A 20,861-nucleotide genomic window follows, 5' to 3' on the forward strand; every position below is an offset into this window, starting at 1 on the left:
TGACAGGGTGAGACCAGAAGATAAAAGAAACAAAGGGCTCTGTGCTGGGCCCTAAATTATTTATATTATACATAAATGACATATGTAGCATTTCCAAACTGTTAAAATGTGTATTGTTTGCTGATGATACCACTCTGTATTGCTCAGGTAAAAACCTAGAACAGCTTCTGACTACAGCGGAAAAGGAGTTAAATATATTAAAAAACTGGTTTGATGTAAATAAGTTATCATTAAATATAAAGAAAACAAAATTGATTATTTTTGCTCTGAAAAATGTATCTAAAATCAGGGTTAATGGAATTGAAATTGAAAGAGTGTACGAAAATAAATTTCTAGGAGTGATAATTGATGATAAGCTGAGTTGGAAGTCTCATATAAACTATGTGAAAACAAAAATGTCAAAAACCATTGCTATTCTCTATAAAACAAAGCATGTCCTGAACAAAAAATCATTATACACACTCTATTGTACTCTGTTGCTTCCATATATGACTTACTGTCTGGAGATATGGGGTAATGCATATAAAACGAACACTCTTCCTATTTTCAAGTTGCAAAAAAGAGCTATAAGAATTATAAACCAATCAAACTATATAGAACCAACTAACATTTTGTTTATTAATCTGAATACCCTGAAATTTTATGATTTAGTTGAATATAAAATGGCACAGATAATGTATAAAGCACAAAATAACTTGCTTTGCCCCAGTACTCAGAAGCTGTTCAAAGTCACAGAGAGTCAATATGACTTAAGGGGAACAGATTTCTTTAAAAAAAACAAGATAAGGACAAATATAAAGCAGAGATGTGTTTCTGTTAGAGGAGTTAACCTGTGGAATAGTTATGACAGTGATTTAAAAAGGTGTAGTTCATTTTCCTTGTTTAAAAATATGTTTAAAAATAGAGTATTAGAAAAATATATATATCAAGAATGAAAAGAGCAAAAAAAAACAAAAACAAAAAACAAAAAAACCTCTTGATTCTTTTGCTTTGATGTAGTTACTTACTAAGGTGGAAAGTTTTTTGTTTTTTTGTTTTTTTCTTGTTTGTTTGTTTGTTTGTTTTGTTTTTGCTTTGTTTTATTATTTGCTTCGAGCCCTGTGTACAGGAGCTGCATGCTAAAAGATCTTTTGTTAAAAGGGTTGGCGTAATAAGCAAATGCTTCAGCCAATACCTTTTGATTAGCCTTGTCTCATGCTTTCTTGCTTTGTGGTAGATCTTTGTTCTGTCTTCACTGAGATATTTGAATGCTAATCAATAAAACATATCACTCAAGGTAAGTTGTAAAATTTAGCCCCGTCATACATACAGGTGTTGATTCACATTCAGTAAATCACCTCTAAGCCTCTTGCTGTACAATATGACGAGAAAGAGTCTTCACAAGGGCAGAGGGATAAATGTTGCACAGGTGATTTAAAAGTAATTCACCCCTTGCTGATATGGGCCTCTCACTTAGGAGAACACTGCAGGCTGTCAGACAAGAGATCCATGAAGACCGTCCCATTAGCGAATCCCGTGGTTTCCACCTGCTACTGTTAGACCTTCAAGGATCTGCGGCCAGGCCTGTAAGTGTGCATTACCATCGGTCCATGTATACTCAACCTTCAGGATCGGCAGCCTGTTTTCCCAGGTTTCAGTCAGAAGAAGCTAGTACTGCTGCTTCTTTCCCACCACCCTCACAGCCTGAAAACATCCTGAAGTGACAGTCGTTGTCTGAGATAGTGGCTAATACAGCCGTGCCACATCTCATTTAATACTGAATCTCCTCCGGCATGTTTGAACAGCCGAGAGTGCGAAAAGGAGGCCCCAGCATGGTGTTAATGGTGCACAAATGACAGCGCACACAGCTAATGCCCTATACACACACCACTGCATAACACACACACTTCAAGTCATATGATACACAACACAGTGTGATTAGGAATTGTTTATACAACACCAGGGAGATTGGGCAGCCATATTAATTTCCCCAGAGTCAGAGAACCACAAATTTTAATCAGTGAATGTAAACTCAATACAAACATGCGTATTATATGTATAAGTGCTTGTAAACATTTCCTGTTTTCCTACTATTTTTTCGACACGCACCACCTTTAAACATCTGTTCATAGCATTGTCATGTCTGTTATGTTGCTTTGGTATAATATTCAGAACAACTTATTGCTAAAATAATGCAGACAGGAATTCACAACAAGAAAGCTTAAGCTGCTTATGCTGCCTGAGGCTTTTGTAGCCACCGTGACAGACAAAATGCTTACAGTGGTTTAAATACCTGCACAGTACAGATAAATAAAATGAGAGGTGGGAAAGTGGAAAAGCTTGGTGGTGTTCAGTTGTAAACAAGTGTCTGCAAACAGAGCAATTTCTGGTTGTGCTATGCAAAATTAAACTCGAAATTAAGCCTTAAAGGAGCACCAGTTTTTCAATTTTCGATCTATGCTTTTTATTTCATGAAAAAACGAAGACTTTGATATTATATACAAGACAAAGAAGATTCCCTTTTTGTGCTTCACCCTGCTAGGTAGATTGCATGCACTGCAATTTTCTTTACTTAGATCTATTTATTTATTAGGCATGAATAAATAACGTGATTACGTGACAGTTGTGATTTAGCCAAATGTTAAATTTTACTTTTTCAGGCTCAGGGCAATAAAATGTTAAAAATTAAACATACTTAAAAGAAAACAACCTACTGAAGATTTGCAGGTATTAGACTCCCTGCTCATGTTCACCCCAACAAAAGCTGCCGGTAAATTTGTTGTTACAAGGTTTCATGTTACTTATGGCAAATTTTGGCACCACTATCCCAGCGTCACAACAGAATTCAAGACTCATCAGACCAGCCAAAGTTTTACTAATCTTCTATTGCCCAATATCTGTAGCCTTCCTGTCAGAACAAAGTAGTCTGGCCATTCTTCGTCGACCTCTGGCATCAACAAGGCATTTTCACCCAGACAAACTACCCTTCACTACATATTTTCTCTTTTTAAGACCTTTTTCTCTAAACTCTAGGGAGCTCAGACTAGCCCATCTGGCACCAACAACCATGTCATAGTCATAGTCACTTAAATCACCGTTGTCTGCTTGCCTAAATGCCCTGAGTTGCTGCTTTGCGATCAGCTAATAGATCAGCTGTACTCAATAAAGTGCATGGTGAGTGTACAAGACCGCTCTGAAAAAGTGAAGACATTTTGACAGAAAGAAGAGACAACAAAGTTACAATAAAGTGAACATCCTGGCAAATCCTGGCATCCCACAGATGTTAGCACATCTGGCTGTGGAAAAACTGACACACAGTGGTGACAAAATCAAAACTTTAGTCAACAGAATAATGCACACTTTGTTTAGCAAATCTTTCTTCTCTAAAAACATTCAGTTTCCTTAGCTACAGTAGATGTTTTATGTTTTTAAAAAAGTTCTTGTTCATTATTAATGGTAAATGGTAACTGGCTTTTCATAAACCAGTAAAAAAGCTTCAGGGATCAGTTGATATGATCACAGTTGATTTTTACTCTTTGCTGAATCTTCAGCATAGGTACGTAACCGCAAATCCCTGTGAAGCCCTACAACATAAACCTACTCTGTAACCTGATGTGCACCGGTGCAACACTAGTTATTCTGTGAGTTTCCTGCTATTTTTTCAATGCAGTTCTTGAATGAATCAGTGAGTATAACAGTCATAGCTTCAACATAAAGAATTAACGTCAGTATAACAGATGTCAAATTCCTGAAGGGGAATTGCGAAGCATGTCAGAATGGATGTGAAGAGATGAGGGACAAATATATTTGCCTCTGGGGGGGAAAACTTTCCCTCATCAAAGAGAGACCAGAAGAAAAAAAAGTGCCAGGATTTTATTTGTTTTGACTGGCACTGCATATAAAGCACCAGGACATGAGCACAAGGTAATTAATGCTACGCAGAAGAAGGCTGGCCTGCAGCGCCAGAGGCTCTACAACATTTCATTGCAACTTTGTCACACTGTCATGGCTTTAAGGAAATTTGAATAGAGTGTAGCCATCATTCATTTTATTCTTAACACTTATTTTCCTTCTCTGATGGGCTAAAAAGAACCTTTTCAATGAATTTCCAGAAGACATTTGGACTTCTCAAAGTGGAAAAATAACACTCACATCTCTGTGAGCTACATTAATGTATTGGTATGCACAAAACACCACAACCCTTGGTTTGCCTTACTTTCAGGGAATGCAGCCATGATAGATACTATTATTTAAACCTATGCTAATATGTATTCTGTATTAATGTTTTGATGCCAATTAAGCCCCTGTACAGTCACCCAGAATTAGCCAAAAAGTTATATTAGTAAAAAAGAAAAAACGTTTTCCAGTTATACAAAGCTCAACCTTCAAGTGTCAGTAGTCACTGTGCTTCAAAGACTGACTGATGTAACTGCTGCAATGCGCCTACTCTACCATTCAGGCTGGCTTGCTTTATCAAAATGCATCACTGATTATGTGAATCTAGGAATATGTGATAGTAACCGGAGAAGCAACCGCTGCAATGATGTTTTTAAAAAGGCAAACGAACACTAATCTTATTTTATATCTGCTCCATTCTTTTCCGAGCTGGCCTGAATACTACACTACTACTATTCCCAGCCTCCCACGCCCAACCCCCTGCATTGTACAACGCCTAATTGCCAGAGTGAGGCCGCTCATTAAAAGTGACAGAACTGATGTCACTAACCACAAGCCTTGAGACCACAGCGCCCTATCAGAGCGGCTAAATGCGAAGCTGAGGAAAAGCCATTACTGCTGTGATCCCACGCTCTAGCATCATGGCGAACAAATGGATGACCTCAGTTTTCCCTCCACTCACCATCCTTTTATATCGCATGACTGTTGCCACAGACACAGAAAATGAAAACACCTCCATTATCAATTACGAATAAAAAATTTTTTTTAAAGCTCGCTCACTACTAAAGTGAGGAGACGTGCACTGCACTGACAGTAGGAGAATTCTTCTTACAGCTTGTAAAGTCAGGTCTTGATTCTTCAGGCTTTATCATTAAAGGGTGAAGGAGATAAGGGGAGACTGCAAAAAGATTGCAGCTCCATCACCAGCGGGCTACATATGCACCAGCTGCATCCACATGCATTGAAGTTTTTCTGATGTGCCAGTGTGAGTCCACCTCTGCATGAGTTCATCCCTCAATGCTAGAACTTCACTTCACCTACATACAGTAACTTAACAATAAATTTCACTGCTCAGCTTTTTCTATTATCATCTTTCTTTCTTTACTGTCCAGCATGATTTTAATTCATTTTTATCAAATAAATGTGTTATCATTGTGGAACACATGGTTATCTTCACAACCATGCTGTGTAAAAAGCAATTGACGAGTAAAACTAAACCACCAACTGATGATTCTGATTAGTACACGACCCGCTCTAACTCCTGAGCTACAGTTACCACAGTTGACTATAAATTAGAAAATTGGGCAGGTCATCTACTAAACGGAACATTTGTAGTTTGATCCCTGATACTGAACCACAAATTTTGCATGTTAAATAGGAAGAACTTAGTCAGAAAAAGCATAGAAAAGTGCTTGTATGAATGGTCCAATGGGTAAATGAGGCATATTGTATAAAGAGCTTTGACTGCTCCAGAGGAGCAGAAAATCATTATATACAAACCAGTACATTTACCATTTAAATGTTAGTTTCTTATTATTAGGAATTTTTTCAACAAGTAATACTGTAAGGCAGCAGATTAGTTTTTAATGGCAGTGATAAGAATAAAAAGACTTTCATTTGCTGTTTTTAATTATTTGCTGTAGGCATTTTTTTGCAATCACTGTCTGGTTAGATTTATTCACCAAATTAGAGCTCAAAGCTGCCTTAGAAGTTTCTTAGTTATGCTTCGGCTCAGAAACATTTTACTTTTCTGTGGAACATCCTTCTGAGGATTTCACCTGGAGCCATAACACTCCCTTCCCAGTTAAGAAGGTACATCAGCATCACTACTTTCTCAGGAGGCTGAGGCATGTTGGACTTGGGGGCTTAGTTCTGAACCTATTTTGCACCACCACACATCTATACAAGCAGATGCAAGAGGCTTGACATGAGGCTGCAGAGCAGAACCACCAGACTGAGGAACAGCCTCTGCTGCTGTCAGATTGTTGAACTCTGGTAGTGCTCTGTAGTCTGCTGCTGCCAGATAAAGGTCAAAAACATGAGAAACATCTTGCATTTGGACTATCCACTGTACCTTAAATGTTCTTATTACCTCTGACAAAGAGCTTATGTATTTGGTAGCATTTGTGTGGGTTCGTGGCATTCTGTCTGTAAACACAATAGCTCGAGAAGTTTTGAATGAACTCTGATAAAACTTTGTAGGAGTGTAGAATGGGGTCATGTCAGCAATCCATTAAAATCTGGATTGCACCCACCACAGGTCTTTAAGGTCAACTTAATGATTGACCTTAAGGTCAAAGGTCAAAAACTGAAAAATGGTAAATGGTAAATGGCCTGTATTTGTATAGCGCTTTTACTAGTCCCGCCTAGGGACCCCAAAGCGCTTTACACGTCCAGTCATCCACCCATTCACTCTCACATTCACACACTGGTGGAGGCAAGCTACAGTTGTAGCCACAGCTGCCCTGGGGCAGACTGACAGAAGCGAGGCTGCCATATCGCGCCATCGGCCCTTCTGGCCAACACCAGTAGGCGGTAGGTGAAGTGTCTTGCCCAAGGACACAACGACCGAGACTGTCCGAGCCGGGGCTCGAACTGGCAACCTTCCGATTACAAGGCGAACTCCCAACTCTTGAGCCACGATCGCCCCCTGCCTAATTACGTAGACACTGTCTACGTAATTAGTAATTATGTTGTTAACATGTAAAAATCACTTTATAAAGATTTAAAATATCATATTAGACTTGACCTCTGACCTGTCCTAAAGGTCAGTAGATTGATCTGACGGTCAAAGTGATAATAATGCTAGACAGAGCTATTTAAAAATCTTTTTACTGCCGTTGTTTGTATTGACAACATATTGGCATTTATTGAGTGATATACAGGAATTCTTAACATCACATGACTTTGAACCTCTGGTCTCGTCCTCAAGGTAAAATAAATTTACATAAGTGCTTAAAATTAAGCTGCCTTTGTTCGTTATAGCAACATGATTTTTACTGCACTACAAACTTCTTAAAGTAAAAAGAACAAAGAAATTATATATTTTTATATATGAGAGTATATAAAAATGAATGAAGATGTACAAAATACGTAACTGCCCCATTAAAATTAAATGTTGCCCAGAGAGTGAGCTGCTTTGGCAGAGGTTTGAGCTTCTGGAGTGCTTCTTGTTTATTCTTTATTTTCTTATTTATTCTAAATGACACTGTGAATAAGCTCAAGCTGTCTGTTCCTAGTTTGTGTACATGTCGCTCTTTCATGTTCTCGTTCTTGTTGCCTTTTAATTGCACCCAATTACAATTTTGCTTCTACTCGTGCAAATATATGTGTTGGAATGGCAATAAAACACTGACTCCCACTACAAAAGGGCAGTTTGTGTCCACGCACATGAACATAATACACATTGTCTAATTTTTTGTTGCTTTGCCATGATACTGAGCTGGTAATGTGTGTGTTTGTGTGCGTATGTGTGTGCACAGATGAAACAGCATCTCCGATAAGCCGGTTCTGCTGAGAAACTCGATCTTGTCAAAATCACTGACAGCACTCTGCTTACATGCCCTCCTCATCACCACAAACCTGGGCTCAATTTACTTTTTCCAATTCAACTGTCCATCCCAGTTTTCACTTCCTCTTCAGCTCGTATGTCACTTTCTCTGCATGCTTCAGTGTTTCTACATTGATCTCAGTCTAATTTATAGCATGTGTCAAATACAATGCCATGGCTGAAGACATGGTCACATAAATTCAGTCAGAACAGTTCATTCAACCAGAATTTGTGCATATTTATCAGTGATTGTGGTAGGCTGAAAACATGCTGCAGGCATTCCTGTTAATGCTGTTTTTTTGTCTCAAATATTACTGAGCTGACTGTCTTCATTAGTAAAACACTGAAAACTGTTACTGAAAATATTACTAGCCCTGCGAGAGACAAGTGGATTGCTCAGTTATGAATTCAACCCTTCCTTTTCTCTTGAAATTGAATAGCTTTGAAGCCACCTAAGAGAATGTTATCTAGTTAATTCACTTATCTTATTCTCTGAGTCTTATTTTGTTGTCAAGCTGGACACTGATAAAACTGCTCTCCATTCCCTAGTTTCTGCTGCTGGAAACCAGATGGTGCAGAAATAATTGACCACACACTTGTCAAGTAAAGGGCTTCACAACTCTTTAAAAATAGATGCTCTTGTGCTAAGAGATAGCACTCACGCCTCAAGTAAAAACTTTCTTTTCACTGAAAAGCAGTTTTTTTGTTCTCCTTCTTTGCAACAACAGAACAAATGACAGGTCAGCATCTCAAATCTCAGAAAGAAATCATGTTCTTTGATAATTAAAATAAATGTGTTGTGTTATTGCTACAGCGAAGCCACCATAACATACCATAGTATAGCAAATATAAACTGAATCACATGTTTCTGCTTTATACATTTGCTTAACAAGGAAAAGATCCCTGATTGAGTTCTGGGTAGGAGACATAAACCCCAGCGGAGATGTAAAAACTCTGCTAAATCAAATATGCAGAGCTACCCCCTATATGTCTGACTTGTGGAGGGTAGCTCTGCAAATGAAACTCCTTCTGCATAGGCTCCCTTGTGGATATAAGAGCAGCTTCTCTAAGTAAGATACTGGGAGAAAGTTATCACTCAGACATATAGTGAGTGCAATATAAATCTGTTTTTTACAAAGTTAGCATTTCTAGAAAATGCATGGCGGATGACCGCCCCTCCATGAGTCTGGTCTGCTGGAGGTTTCTTCCTGTCTATTGTTCCCATCCCACTGTTGCCAAGTACTTGCTCATAGCGGATAAAGTGATTGTTGGGGTTTTCTCTGTATTACTGTAGGGCAGGGGTGTCAAACTCCAGGCCTCGAGGGCCGGTGTCCTGCAGGTTTTAGATATCACTCTGGGTCAACACACCTGAATCAAGTGATCAGTTCATTACCAGGCCTCTGGAGAACTTCAAGACATGTTGAGGAGGTAATTTAGACATTTAAATCAGCTGTGTTGGATCAAGGACACATCTAAAACCTGCAGGACACCGGCCCTCGAGGCCTGGAGTTTGACACCTGTGCTGTAGGGTCTTGACCTTACAACATAAAGTTCCTTGAGGCAATTTTCTTGGTATTTGCTGCTATATAAATAAAACTGAACTAAATTTAATTGAATTTCTCGAGGCAAACCTTGCAAACAACCCATATTTGTTCATTAACTTCATTATTCAACATGCTAACTGAGACTTATAGAGTCTAAGAAGTAGCGCTTGGGTTTCTTGCCAATTCTCTGACCATTGCTGGGTCTGAACTTGTTGTTAATTTGCTGAAACAACCACTCCTGGGAACATAGTGTTGACACACAGCTGATGAACTCAAACTTGTTGATTATCTGTTAATCAAGTGCATTTGATCAGCAGCATGTGGAAGCTACTAACCCTCCTAAATTCTGTGAAAACAGTAAAAGTATACAAACTGTCCTATAAACACTCTCTTTTTTACACAGCTGTTACTATACAGTTGTTATTAAAGAAAATTATGTCTCTGTGTTGACCTACACTTCTTTAAACTGGTAGTTTTATAATTCATTCATAGAAAACCAGTATGAATAAATCATGTAATGCATAAATCACACTCAAAACAAAATCTTGGGATTATCTTCTACATAGTAATTTGCACCTATACATTTTATTTCCTTTATTTTCATTGCTCAAATTTCCACTTTACCTTCCCTCCAGCTCTATACCAGCAAAGAAAATATTCTGCTATGGTCATCATTTATTCAGTATACCGAGAGTTGGGAAAGCTCCTCCCCGGAGCAACGCAGAATCTTAAAACCCGGTGAAGTTTATTATCTATTTTTAGCATCAGCAGTATTCCAGCTTGTGTCTGCTCCTCTGGAAACTGCTTCTACTCTACTCAATACTGGTGGTCAAGTGTTCAAGTGAAGCAGCACTGAAATGTGATCTCCAGAGGTGGATCACAGTGAATCCTTCAACTTATGTTTTAAGAGTATTTTATGCTCAGGAGACTTACAGTATATGAACGTAGTATAGTGTATATTAGTTTAAAAACCTCACCCTGACAGTGATACGTTCCACTCTCATATAACAAATAGGCCTTACTTGAATACTGGCTTCCCAAACATGATTATCTATGAGCAGTAGGAAGTAGCTTGGACGTAAACTCACTGAGGTCTCCTCCTGCTCACTTTGATGAACCACAATATGCCAGGAAATTCATAGGACTGGTCAGGCTGACCAGAATTTTAGCTGAGACTGAATACAGCTGCCATTTCAGCAAACTTTGAATCATATTAACTGACAGGAAAGATGAGAGTAGTGTGATTTTATTTATAAAAGCAAATGCTCACAAACTGAGGAGGCTAGTAGATAAATATATCAGAATTTAAGGAAGATGTTGGAGTTTGTTCACCTGCACTTCTGCTAATGACCAGCATGAACTCCTCTGACTGCAAGGAAAAGTCAGAATGCCTACAAAAGTGGATGACCCGATTGGTTTATATCCTCACTCACAAGTTTCACGTCTTCTTCAATAAACCATGATGTTCCCTTTGAAAACTATGGTGTGAACAGAACGCTTTGTAGCCTGGGTCTCATGTGGTTGACAAGTTGCCGCTGTCTGAGCTTGCAGTGTCCTCACATTCTCACTCTGACCTCCTCTAGCTTGTGATGTCTATAAAACATGTCGACAGCCAAACTGCTAAACTCGAGGCTTCAACACAGTCATCCGCAAGAACGGGCGTCAGCGGTTGCTGCCATCCTTTAAGTGTAGTTTGTAGAAAGTGTCAATAATATGGGGTCATTCTGGGGTTTTATCAGTAAGGAAAACACAGACATCTGAACAGTAAGTACAAATTCTGAAAAAACACTTAGAATCGTAGGAAATTACTGGAAGCTGTTGCAAAATGAATCTTCTAATGTCCTTCTGTTATTTGCATGCTATCTACAGTGCTTTGTCTGCATGGTTCAAATCTCTTGACATCTTGTTTGAAAAATTAAAATTGTTATATCTGCAGGGCCAAAACTGAACTCTGTGGCGATGCGCAGTGCATGCAGGACTCTCTGTTCTTTGCTCTGCTAACTAGTCAGGGGGAAGCCCTGGTGTTCTGCAGCTAAAAGCCCCACCATATAATGAATAATGAATTCCCCATCCAGTCTATCCGAATACTAGTTCAAAGGCTTCTATCGTTATGCATGGACCTGCATCAAGCCACACAGCTCTATGCTAATGGCCCTGAACTCCAGGGGCTGGACAGAGCCTACTGAGCCATGCAAATGTTTTACTGCTAAGGTTGAAGAATACAACGATGGGGAGGGTGTGATGAGGACCCAGGGGCTGGGGAAAAAATGTATGCCTGGCCACCAGCAGCACACAACACTGCAACATTTTCACACAGGCACACATTCACACAGGCTCGGAAACTACTGTAAGCGCGATTCATCCCATAGAAAGCTTGATCGTGTTATTGATGCTGAGTGACACTAACTACCTCCCCAGCACTCCGAGACTGAGATGTGAGAATTGGGAGAGGTTGTCATAAGAAATCACATTTCAGCCTCACCACTTAGTTGATACCAGTTATATGCAGAGTCAAAGATATTTTGGGATTCATTTGTCTGGTTTTCTTCTTTTTAGTCTTACATCATAATACAAAAAACAATGCTGCCTCTGCAGGGACTGTACACATAAAGCGTCTGTGTGTGTGTGTGTGGGTCTGTGTGTGTGTGCCTGTGTGACTAGGCTAAGTTTGTACAGTCATTTCAGCATTTTCCTGATTAGACTGAAAACAAAAGCCCCTGTTATCAGGGAAGGAAGCAGCACTCAGCTTGTGAGCCATCAAACGAAGAACATTTTCTCTGTTAAAACCAGCAGCTTAAAATGAGAAAAAAACAGAAAGCATGATGTAAAACCTCCTCTGGGAAGGTACTGTATATATTTGAGAGTGCTTTCCTGTTTGTTTTTCATTTTTCATTCCTTGGCTTTATCCCCTACCTCTGTTCTGTCTCTTTGGCTTCTGCTCTGTGTGGATTTCCTACTGCACTTCGCTCTTGATCCCTTGGCTTTCATTTCTTTCTTATTTCCCCTCTCTGCTCCTTTACACGAGTCTACATTGGAATTCATCATAATGCTGGTTTCACAGTGCAATGGGAGCTTGCAGAAATAGTATTGGGAATATTTCACAGAATTTCAAAGCAACCAAAATCAGAGACTTACCAACCAGCACCCGAGGGACGCAGGTAAATCCTTTGGGTTTTCAAAGAGACGCTCAGAGCAATGCAGCTGCTCAGAATAATGCAATTTACTAGATTTAAAGTAAAACAGTGAAACCTTCTTTTACAAATGAAAGAAACCTCTAAGTCGGAAAGAAGGGCTTTTTAAGGGACCACCTTTTTCCTAACTAAAGCAATGGAGCATGAAATGCCCAGTTTAATTGCAACACTGTTCAACACTGCCTCGTCTCTCTAACCTTTATAGACCATAAGTGAACAGAAGAGAGTGATTAAAAGCCACTTGGTGAGATGTCAGCCACGTGCAGGGAAGAGCCACTCACGAATGGTTGCTAATTTTTGAATCAGAACAGTAATGAGGTGTTAAAGCAAGATCCTTCAACCTAGAGGTTAGCATTGGCACGCTGGGAGTTATCTAAGTGTCTGCATGAGCATTAAGAAATTACAACAGTGGGGTCTTGGTGGCCCATTTCTATCTAAGATAAGATAAGATAAGATAAGATAAGCCTTCACATTGTTCACACACTGAAAATCATCACACATCACACATCACATTTGCACTAAGTACCGCAGCAATTTCCTTATGTTGTAAACCTGCTCAACATTTGGCAATAAAACCCTTTCTGATTCTGATTCTGATTCATCCACAACAGTCAGCCAAAAAATGAAATAACTCAAATAACATTACAACACTTTCCTATTATTGAGTTTTTTTAGTTTATATATATATATATATATATATATATATATATATATATATATACATATATATATATATGTGTATATATATATATATATATATATATATATATATATATATATATATATATATATATATATATATATATGTATATATATATATGTATGTATGTAGTGTATTTTGTGTGTTTGCTCAATAAATTGCTGCACTCTTTTGCCATTGTCCTAGCAAAATATAAATAAATGAAGGGTGGCTCAAGACTTTTGCACAGTATTCAGTATTTACAGTATAACTGTACTTTTTGATGTACATTTGTATTGCTAACAGTTTTCCTCTAAGGCATCTCCATTTACAGTATTCAACTGAATTCTTAAAGGAAGTGGTATTACTGAACAATGCATCCTCTATTTTTAGAGCAGTTTCTTACACTTTGTGCATGTACATTGCTTCACTTTGTATTCACCTTTTATTTGCACTCTGTATGCTGGTATAGGGTCAAGCACTTTGAAAACCCTGGTGTAGAGAAAAGATGGACAAAATACAAAAAAAGGGCAAGATTTCTATCTATGTCATCCGACATTCATTTGGTATCTTTTGGGGGATAAAGTTCTTACTCACGAACACAGCAGGCTTGTATACTTGTACTGAATACAGTGAGAATAATTTAGCTGAATCACTTAATTCAAGTAAAGGCTAGCATCCTTAAAATGTGCCAGACTTTGTCTGAATTAAATAAAGATTTTGTTAAACAGCTGTCAATGTTTTGGATAAAGCTGTTCCTAAAGATATTAACATCAAATGACTGATAAACCACACAGAGCCCTGACTTTATTCATGTAAATGTAAAATCTTACAGTGATCATTTCAGTCATTACCAGCAATGTGCCTTTTTTCACCTTTTCCACCTCAGTTCAATAACAGAACCTGCAGCCAGTGAAATCAGCCAATTCTGGATTCTTAATAATTGCTGATTGGTCACCATTGACACAGGTTATTGTATGACAAATCAAATAAAGATACTGACCTCATTAAAGTGTGCCACCTCCTCACAGTTCTCTGCTATACGGCTGTAGAAGGGCAGACCTGAAAAATAAGGAGGAATTTAGTCATTAAAACCTGGTTCAGTAACACCATTGTGCCTGCTGTCATCCCACTTTGAGTGGGTGGGCTCACTGCATGGGGCACGTACAAAGCACGAGAAAGAGCAGTCAGTTGGTGTTTACTTAAAGCTGCATTAATTATGAAACAATTTAGTTTTAAGACTTTATCCAAAGTAGCAAGCAGGTAAGTGATTATTGAAGCTCTGTGCACTGTGATGTGGGGGTTTTTTTTTTTGCAGCCACAGGACTTGGAGTTGACCATGAACTCCCTTGTATACCAAAATATTCTAGAGTGAAATGTTTTAAATATATAAAGCTTTTCCTGTGTTGGAGATGCAACAGGACAATGATCCAGCAGCAGATCTACAGCAGAATGGCTGAAAAAGAAAATAATCAAGATGTAATCTAAACCTGGACCTTAGGAGACTTCTGCATAAACAAACCCAAACTGAAGCAGCATTGTAAAGAAAAGTGGGAAAACATTCTTTCTCAACAACGTGAAAGACTGATAGTCATACAGAAAAAAATAATTTAAAGTTATAATTGCTAAATGTGGTTCTACAAGTGACTTAAGTCAATAAGGGTGCACTTGGCCTTGTCAGATGCAGGTTAGAACCTGAATCCATCAGTTCACTGAGACGTTTATTAAAGTGAAAATGGGGTGACATAAAATCAGCTTACTCATCTCATAAAGAGCTGCGAAAAGACAAATTATACTTTAAGTACCTGACAAATGTAAATATGAAACAGCTGCGTGGAGTCACCAGAGGCAGAAAGGAAATGCAGACAATTAAATGACTACAGTGTGACTCACTGTGCGACACAGAGAGACTGCAGAAGAATGTCAAAAATATAAATTAAAATCATATTTTTCCATTATTAGAGCTAAAAGTATGTGTGTCAGCCAATGAAAGCTGTTGTCTACTCAGAGTTTATATTGGGAAAGGGACCTTTCATTGAACAGTAACCTGACTCACTCATGCGACCTGGTTGTTGTGCTCACCTGGTTGCTTTGTGATGCTTATGAATGATCCTGCACCACAGTGTGCATTCTGCTTTGTTCTGATAGTTTGCTTTGTGCATCTGAGCCTTTATGAAGCTCTGTTGATGTCTATTTGTGTGCTTGTGGGCACATCAGCTGCCATACACAGGGAGACACACAAACGCATACAGACGCCTACAATGTTAATTACAGTCCCTGTCAGTTTGGCTGTAATAATGAGGGTAAATGGAGTAAATACATTGTGCCAGGCTCAGATATTTTAGATATTATAAGTGCAGAAAGTATCTTTTCACACATTCAAAAGCACAAAACCTTCAGGTTTTAAAAATGTCATGCTTGACGTAAGCTTATTGTTATAATTTTACCAATGCACAAATATGACTCTAGTTTATAATCCTACTTCCAGGTGCTCCTGTCTCTCTTTGCCTTCACTCCTACGCTCTCTTGAACCTTATAAATCCCCTAAACCTTTGAATATTATTTTAGAAAATAAACACCACTTCAGTGTCGGAGAGGGAGAGAGACAACATTCCTCCTACATTATTGAAAAGAGCGGCACTGCTGTCATACCAGTGTTTTCATCCAACTAGATGTGGGCTTAGAAAAGCAGACCATGTGACACTTATGTAAGGTGCTCCACACCAAACTAAAACAACATTCTGCTAATCGGTGCGGCTTTTGGCCTTGATGAAACAGTAAAGATAAAGAGTTAAAGAGCTGCTACAAAGGACCTGAGCTATAAGAAAGAAAATGAACAGAGAGTCATTTTTTGTTATCTCAAGCAGATAGATGAAAATTAAAAGAGTGAAAGATGGAGAACACTGTGTAAGTCTGAAACCCACATGAATGAAGAGGGCGCAGAGGTGCATTTAAGGCTTTCTTAAGTTTTTGCAAGAATGTGGTTAAAGCAGAAAACTCGAGTGTTGAGTAGAAACATGGAAACATTTGGGTTTTTTTAATGCAGTTAATTTTACCTTATTTCCTGGTGCATTAGGGGGCAGTAAGTGGCATTACAAGCTGAATAGGTGCCCTAATTTAAAAAGTAAACGTCTGTTTGCAGAATAAAGTGCTACACAGAGGAAAGGAATTTTAAAAATATCCGCAGGATACAAGAAATTGCCCCAAGCTCTGTTCCTGCCTGTGAATCAGGAAGACTCTGAGTAATAAAAAGAACAAACAAACTGTCCAAGCAGCTGTGCTAAGTGCCTAGAGGTTAAAGAGAAGTTTGATAAGTGCCAACGTAGAGGAAGACAGCCTGGGTGAATGAACTGAAAATTAATATTGTAAAGCACAGAGATAAGGTTTCATTAATTCTTGCATGGCTCTGTATTGCTGCAGGCTACTCAGAAGAGGAGCAGCAACAGCCGAAGTGCAGCTCTCTGATAAAGCCAAGAGCTGCCGATCACATAACCAGAATTCATCAACGACTTGTCGGGAAATCAATTACATTTTGAAGACCCTCCTTTGAAGGGACTTGACTTGGTTTATTGTTTCTGACAGCAAATAATAACAACCAGATAAAGTCAGATCAGAGATAGAACATCACGTCACATTTAATCCATTTTTATTAGCTGTCTTTATTGCACTGGCTTGAAGCTTTTTTATTACACCTTTTCCCCCTTCCAGAGATATCATGTTGATTCAGCTTCGGGGTGGTTATAGGACTCTTCTGACTTACAAAAATTAAGCATCTGATGATGACAAAATACCTCAAAAATAGAGACCTTAAAAGACCTTCGATCAGTAATTGCTGATTTCTGTAAGCAGCAAAGGGTTGACAAAAATGCAACTGATATTTTACATATTCATACTTGTACTCATACACTTCCTAGATGCTAGATAACAAGGCAGAAAGCTGGGGTACAAAGAAATGCCAGAATAATGACTGAATGAGTTTCTTACACCAGACACCCTAAAAAGAGAGATAAACTGAAGCTGTTCTGTAATTAAAAATGGCCCCAAACTCCTCCTGAACTTAGTGCAGGTCTGATACACAGCTACACAAAGCACCAAAGCACTTATTTCCCTGGCAGACCGCTTCCTCTCCAGACAGGAAGCGTTTTAAACTCTAAGTGCTCAGGAAACTCCACTGACAGCCTAAACCAAAAACCCACGGCGCCGGAGGATATGTGGGAATGCAGGGCTGATTAAGACACTGTGATTAACACACAAATTTGGGAAGTATTTAAAAAAATATTATTTAGCTCAAATAAATGAATAATTAAACTTAAATGTGCTGGAAGAATGGAGAAGAAATTGTGAGACTGAGGAAAAAATGACAAGATTTAAAAATGGAAATGAAATTTCCCCTCCAGCAGCTGAGTGGCTATTAATAAATATGCTTGAACTCTTTAACTGGATAATTTTGAATATGCAATTATTCAGCTTTTGGATGAAACTGATTTACTAAATGTTGGGCTTGATGTTCAACCATACGTGCAGCCACCTTTCCTGTGACTCTGCTATTCCTTCATATCTGTTTACTTCAACAAACTCATGCTAGAGGATCACAAAGGAAATTCCTATTCAGGTCATGGACTGTATTGGGTAGCAGAATAGATGTAAGATCCTAGTGCAGCTAGAATTCATTTACATACCTTTAATGTGGTATTTCTTATATATGTAAGATTGTCTGTGTTTCTGCTTGTTCTTTTGTTTCTTATTTTTTTAAATAGAAAACCCTCAGAGCTCACACTGAGTTTTGAATGAATGAAAAGCCAAGAGTGGAACAGGATTTTAAATAGCACTGAAAGTACAAGTACAAGATGTTCAAATAAAATCATAATTTTCAGTTTTAAAAGTCATAATAATTTCTGATATTTAACTGTTTTTTTTATTTGTCAGAAGGTTCAATAATTTAAAAAAAAAACTCAGAAATTTCTGGCGATTATTTAAAGGTTTGGAGTTAATTTATGTCTCTAAAACATACAAATAAACACAGACACACACAAAATTTTCTTGACATTTTTAAAAAAAAAAAAATTATACATGGATGAAGTGGAGCTACTCTGCTGACAGATGGACTTTTGAGGAAAGAGCGGACGATCCAGTTACTGACTGTGAAGGCATGGTTCATAGAATATCCAGACCCTGGTGCAATCACTGCAGCACAGACCACTGCACTAGAAGTTATCCTTTTTTCCCCCCAACAAACACACACACACACACAAACACACACACACACACACACACTGAGAGGAAAGGAAGCAGCAGTGCTCTTGAAACATCTTCTCCAGTTGTGATGCTGCATTGATTTCAACAGGGACTGAGCACCTGTCAGTGGACTGATCACTGTCCAGGGTGCTGAAAAACACACCGCTCCTCCTTCCTGTCTCAGTTTCTTTCACATTATTTTGCTCACACACCCAGCACACGGAAAGCAAACGACAAGCACGCGAAACACATGAATAAATCAACTAAACCCTTTTTTCCACAACTCGTTTCGTCTTCTCATCTCCTCTGAGAGAGAGTGCAAGGTCGTGGCTGCAATTCTGACTCTTAGATTTGAGTGAATTGGTTAGTACTCCAAAGATCTTACACAGAACATTCCCAAAGCTCCATCTTTAGCCACATCTCTAGCAATCGATGCCATCAGCTTAGTCTAAACTGGCCTCTTAAACACATTGTTCTAGTAAGTTGAAAGAAAGTAAATAAAATAACTGAAAATCAGTGATGGGAAATCGATGTTTCAGGGATGCCAAGATTGGTGTTTTTTTCCTCTTTTTTAGTGTACACTTAAAAAATAGAAGAGATAAAAGCTTTGAATTCACATTCACCATTCTTGGCAGAAATGGTATTAATTTTTGTAGTACTTTACATGATGTATATAACATATAAAGGAAAAAAAGACTTCAGTATCAGTATTTTACCATATTAACGAATATAATGAAATAAAACGTAAGGCTTGGATAACTTGGATAGAGCAGTTATTCTGTTTTGCCTGCAACTAAACTCTTTTTCTCGCTCTTCCAACTTTTTTATGCAGCGGCTGACTGGCTCTCATCACATTGTGTAACGAAGCGCAAATCAGGGCACAGCACACAGCGCGATTCGGTTTCCAAGCACACACGGCTTCAACATACAGAAGAATAATTCGAAAAATATACATATATATCCTTACCCCTGAATGTAACTTTGGCGATCTTATCACCTTTCCCTCGCAGGTGAGCGACCGTCTTCAGGTGAACCATTAAAGCCATCATTAGTCCAGTCTGGTGGGGGCGGGAGTAATTTTACTCCACACAGATAAAACTTGAATCGATTTGGTGCAATCTGCGTTTAATGATGTCTTGGTGAGCCTTTCTTTGCGGGCTGGAGTCGGTGGACCCAAAAATCGCTTTCTATCCGGGCAACATGAATACTTTACGTGCGTTTCTTTAAAGGGAAGAAAGCAAACAAACAAACAAAAAATCCAAAACCCAAAAATGAATTAATCACAGGCTCCAGTTAACATTTCCTCCTACTCCGTGGCTGCTGGGTCTATCGCACATCTCTGAGCTGGTTCTTGGTTTTACTCTGCTCGTTGCGCAGGAAGGGCGGGGGTGGGCTTCAACTACAGAGAGATGATGCTCTAATTGCGGGGAGACAAAAAAAAAAAACAAAAAAAAAAACACAGACCAGGCTTGGGATTCGGAGGAAAACCCTACCGCTGTTTGAGAGACATTTTTAACAAAAACGCTTAGCCATGAATCTAGACCTACTGTACTTCATGCATTTTACTTTGAAATAAAACGATGATCTTGTTACAATAAACTTTGCACGCTACAAACGGTTTGCTGCCACGCCCACATCATACTGCAATTCCCCGATCCCTTTAGTATAGCTGTGGGTCAACATGACGAACAGGTGAGGTGAACGTTGTCCTTTTCTGACCTTTGGCCAACAGTTCCTGCTGAAGAGGCGTCAGGACAGCCGCAAACAACAGAAACATGTTGACTTACCTACCACCAGCTTCAAATCTACTCCAGTATGCACACTCACCTGCCACTTTATTATGTGCTGCTCCTTTGACGTAAACACGATAATAGCATGGCTCCGTCCTGCCCTGTATCAGAGGTTCAGGTGATGGTGTAATGTCTCTGTGATATTTAGCTTTTTGGGCCATTGAGTACCGCAAGAGCATTGCTTAATCTCCACAGCCTACCTGAGTATTGCTGCTGACCATGTCCATCTCTTTATGGCCACAGTGTACCCACCATAGACCACATTACAAAGCTCAACTCACCTTAAACTTGTTTCTTGAGCATGACAGTGATTTCACTATACTTAAGTGACCTCCACAGTGACAAGATCTCAATCCAATAGCACATTTTTGAGAGGTGGTTGATTGGGGCATGGAGCCGACAAATCTGCAGTAACTTTGTGATGCTAGCATGCCAATATGGACCTAAATCTTAGAGGAATGTTTTTAGCAGCTTGTTGGATGTATGTCAGGAAGAATTACAGCAAAAAAAGAGGGTCCAAGCAAGTACTAACAAGGTGTACCTAATGAAGTGGAATATGAGTATATATGTATTTGGTATGAGAAAAGATAAGGCGGTAGGTTTCTTTGGGCTCCTCTTTTTAGATTTGAAAAATAGTTATCATTCAATAGTAATGGGTATCACTGTAAAGATACCAAGAGTACAACTGTGTGAAAACCTTTGTTTTGACGCAGTGTT

The 20,861-nt window shown here is 38.8% G+C and overlaps 1 protein-coding gene across 9 annotated transcripts in view; it reads right to left on the reverse strand.

The window, feature by feature from the left end:
• Nucleotides 1-19,710, reverse strand: part of otofa (otoferlin a) — a 78,853-nt gene extending 59,143 nt beyond the window's left edge. For all 9 annotated transcript variants that reach the window (XM_087851859.1, XM_087851861.1, XM_087851862.1 and 6 more), the window contains exons 1-2: nucleotides 19,322-19,710; nucleotides 14,123-14,181 (exon numbers count right to left, since the gene is read on the reverse strand). In XM_087851859.1, the coding sequence (XP_087707985.1) occupies nucleotides 14,123-14,181; nucleotides 19,322-19,403 (141 nt within the window). In that variant the 5' untranslated portion in view covers nucleotides 19,404-19,710. The remainder of the gene's footprint in view (nucleotides 1-14,122; nucleotides 14,182-19,321) is intronic.
• Between the last annotated feature and the right edge of the window lie 1,151 nt (nucleotides 19,711-20,861).

The sequence above is a fragment of the Neolamprologus brichardi genome, chromosome 15 (genome assembly GCF_056152115.1).
Source record: "Neolamprologus brichardi isolate AB-2024 chromosome 15, ASM5615211v1, whole genome shotgun sequence".
In the NCBI taxonomy this organism is placed as follows: Eukaryota; Metazoa; Chordata; class Actinopteri; order Cichliformes; family Cichlidae; genus Neolamprologus; species Neolamprologus brichardi.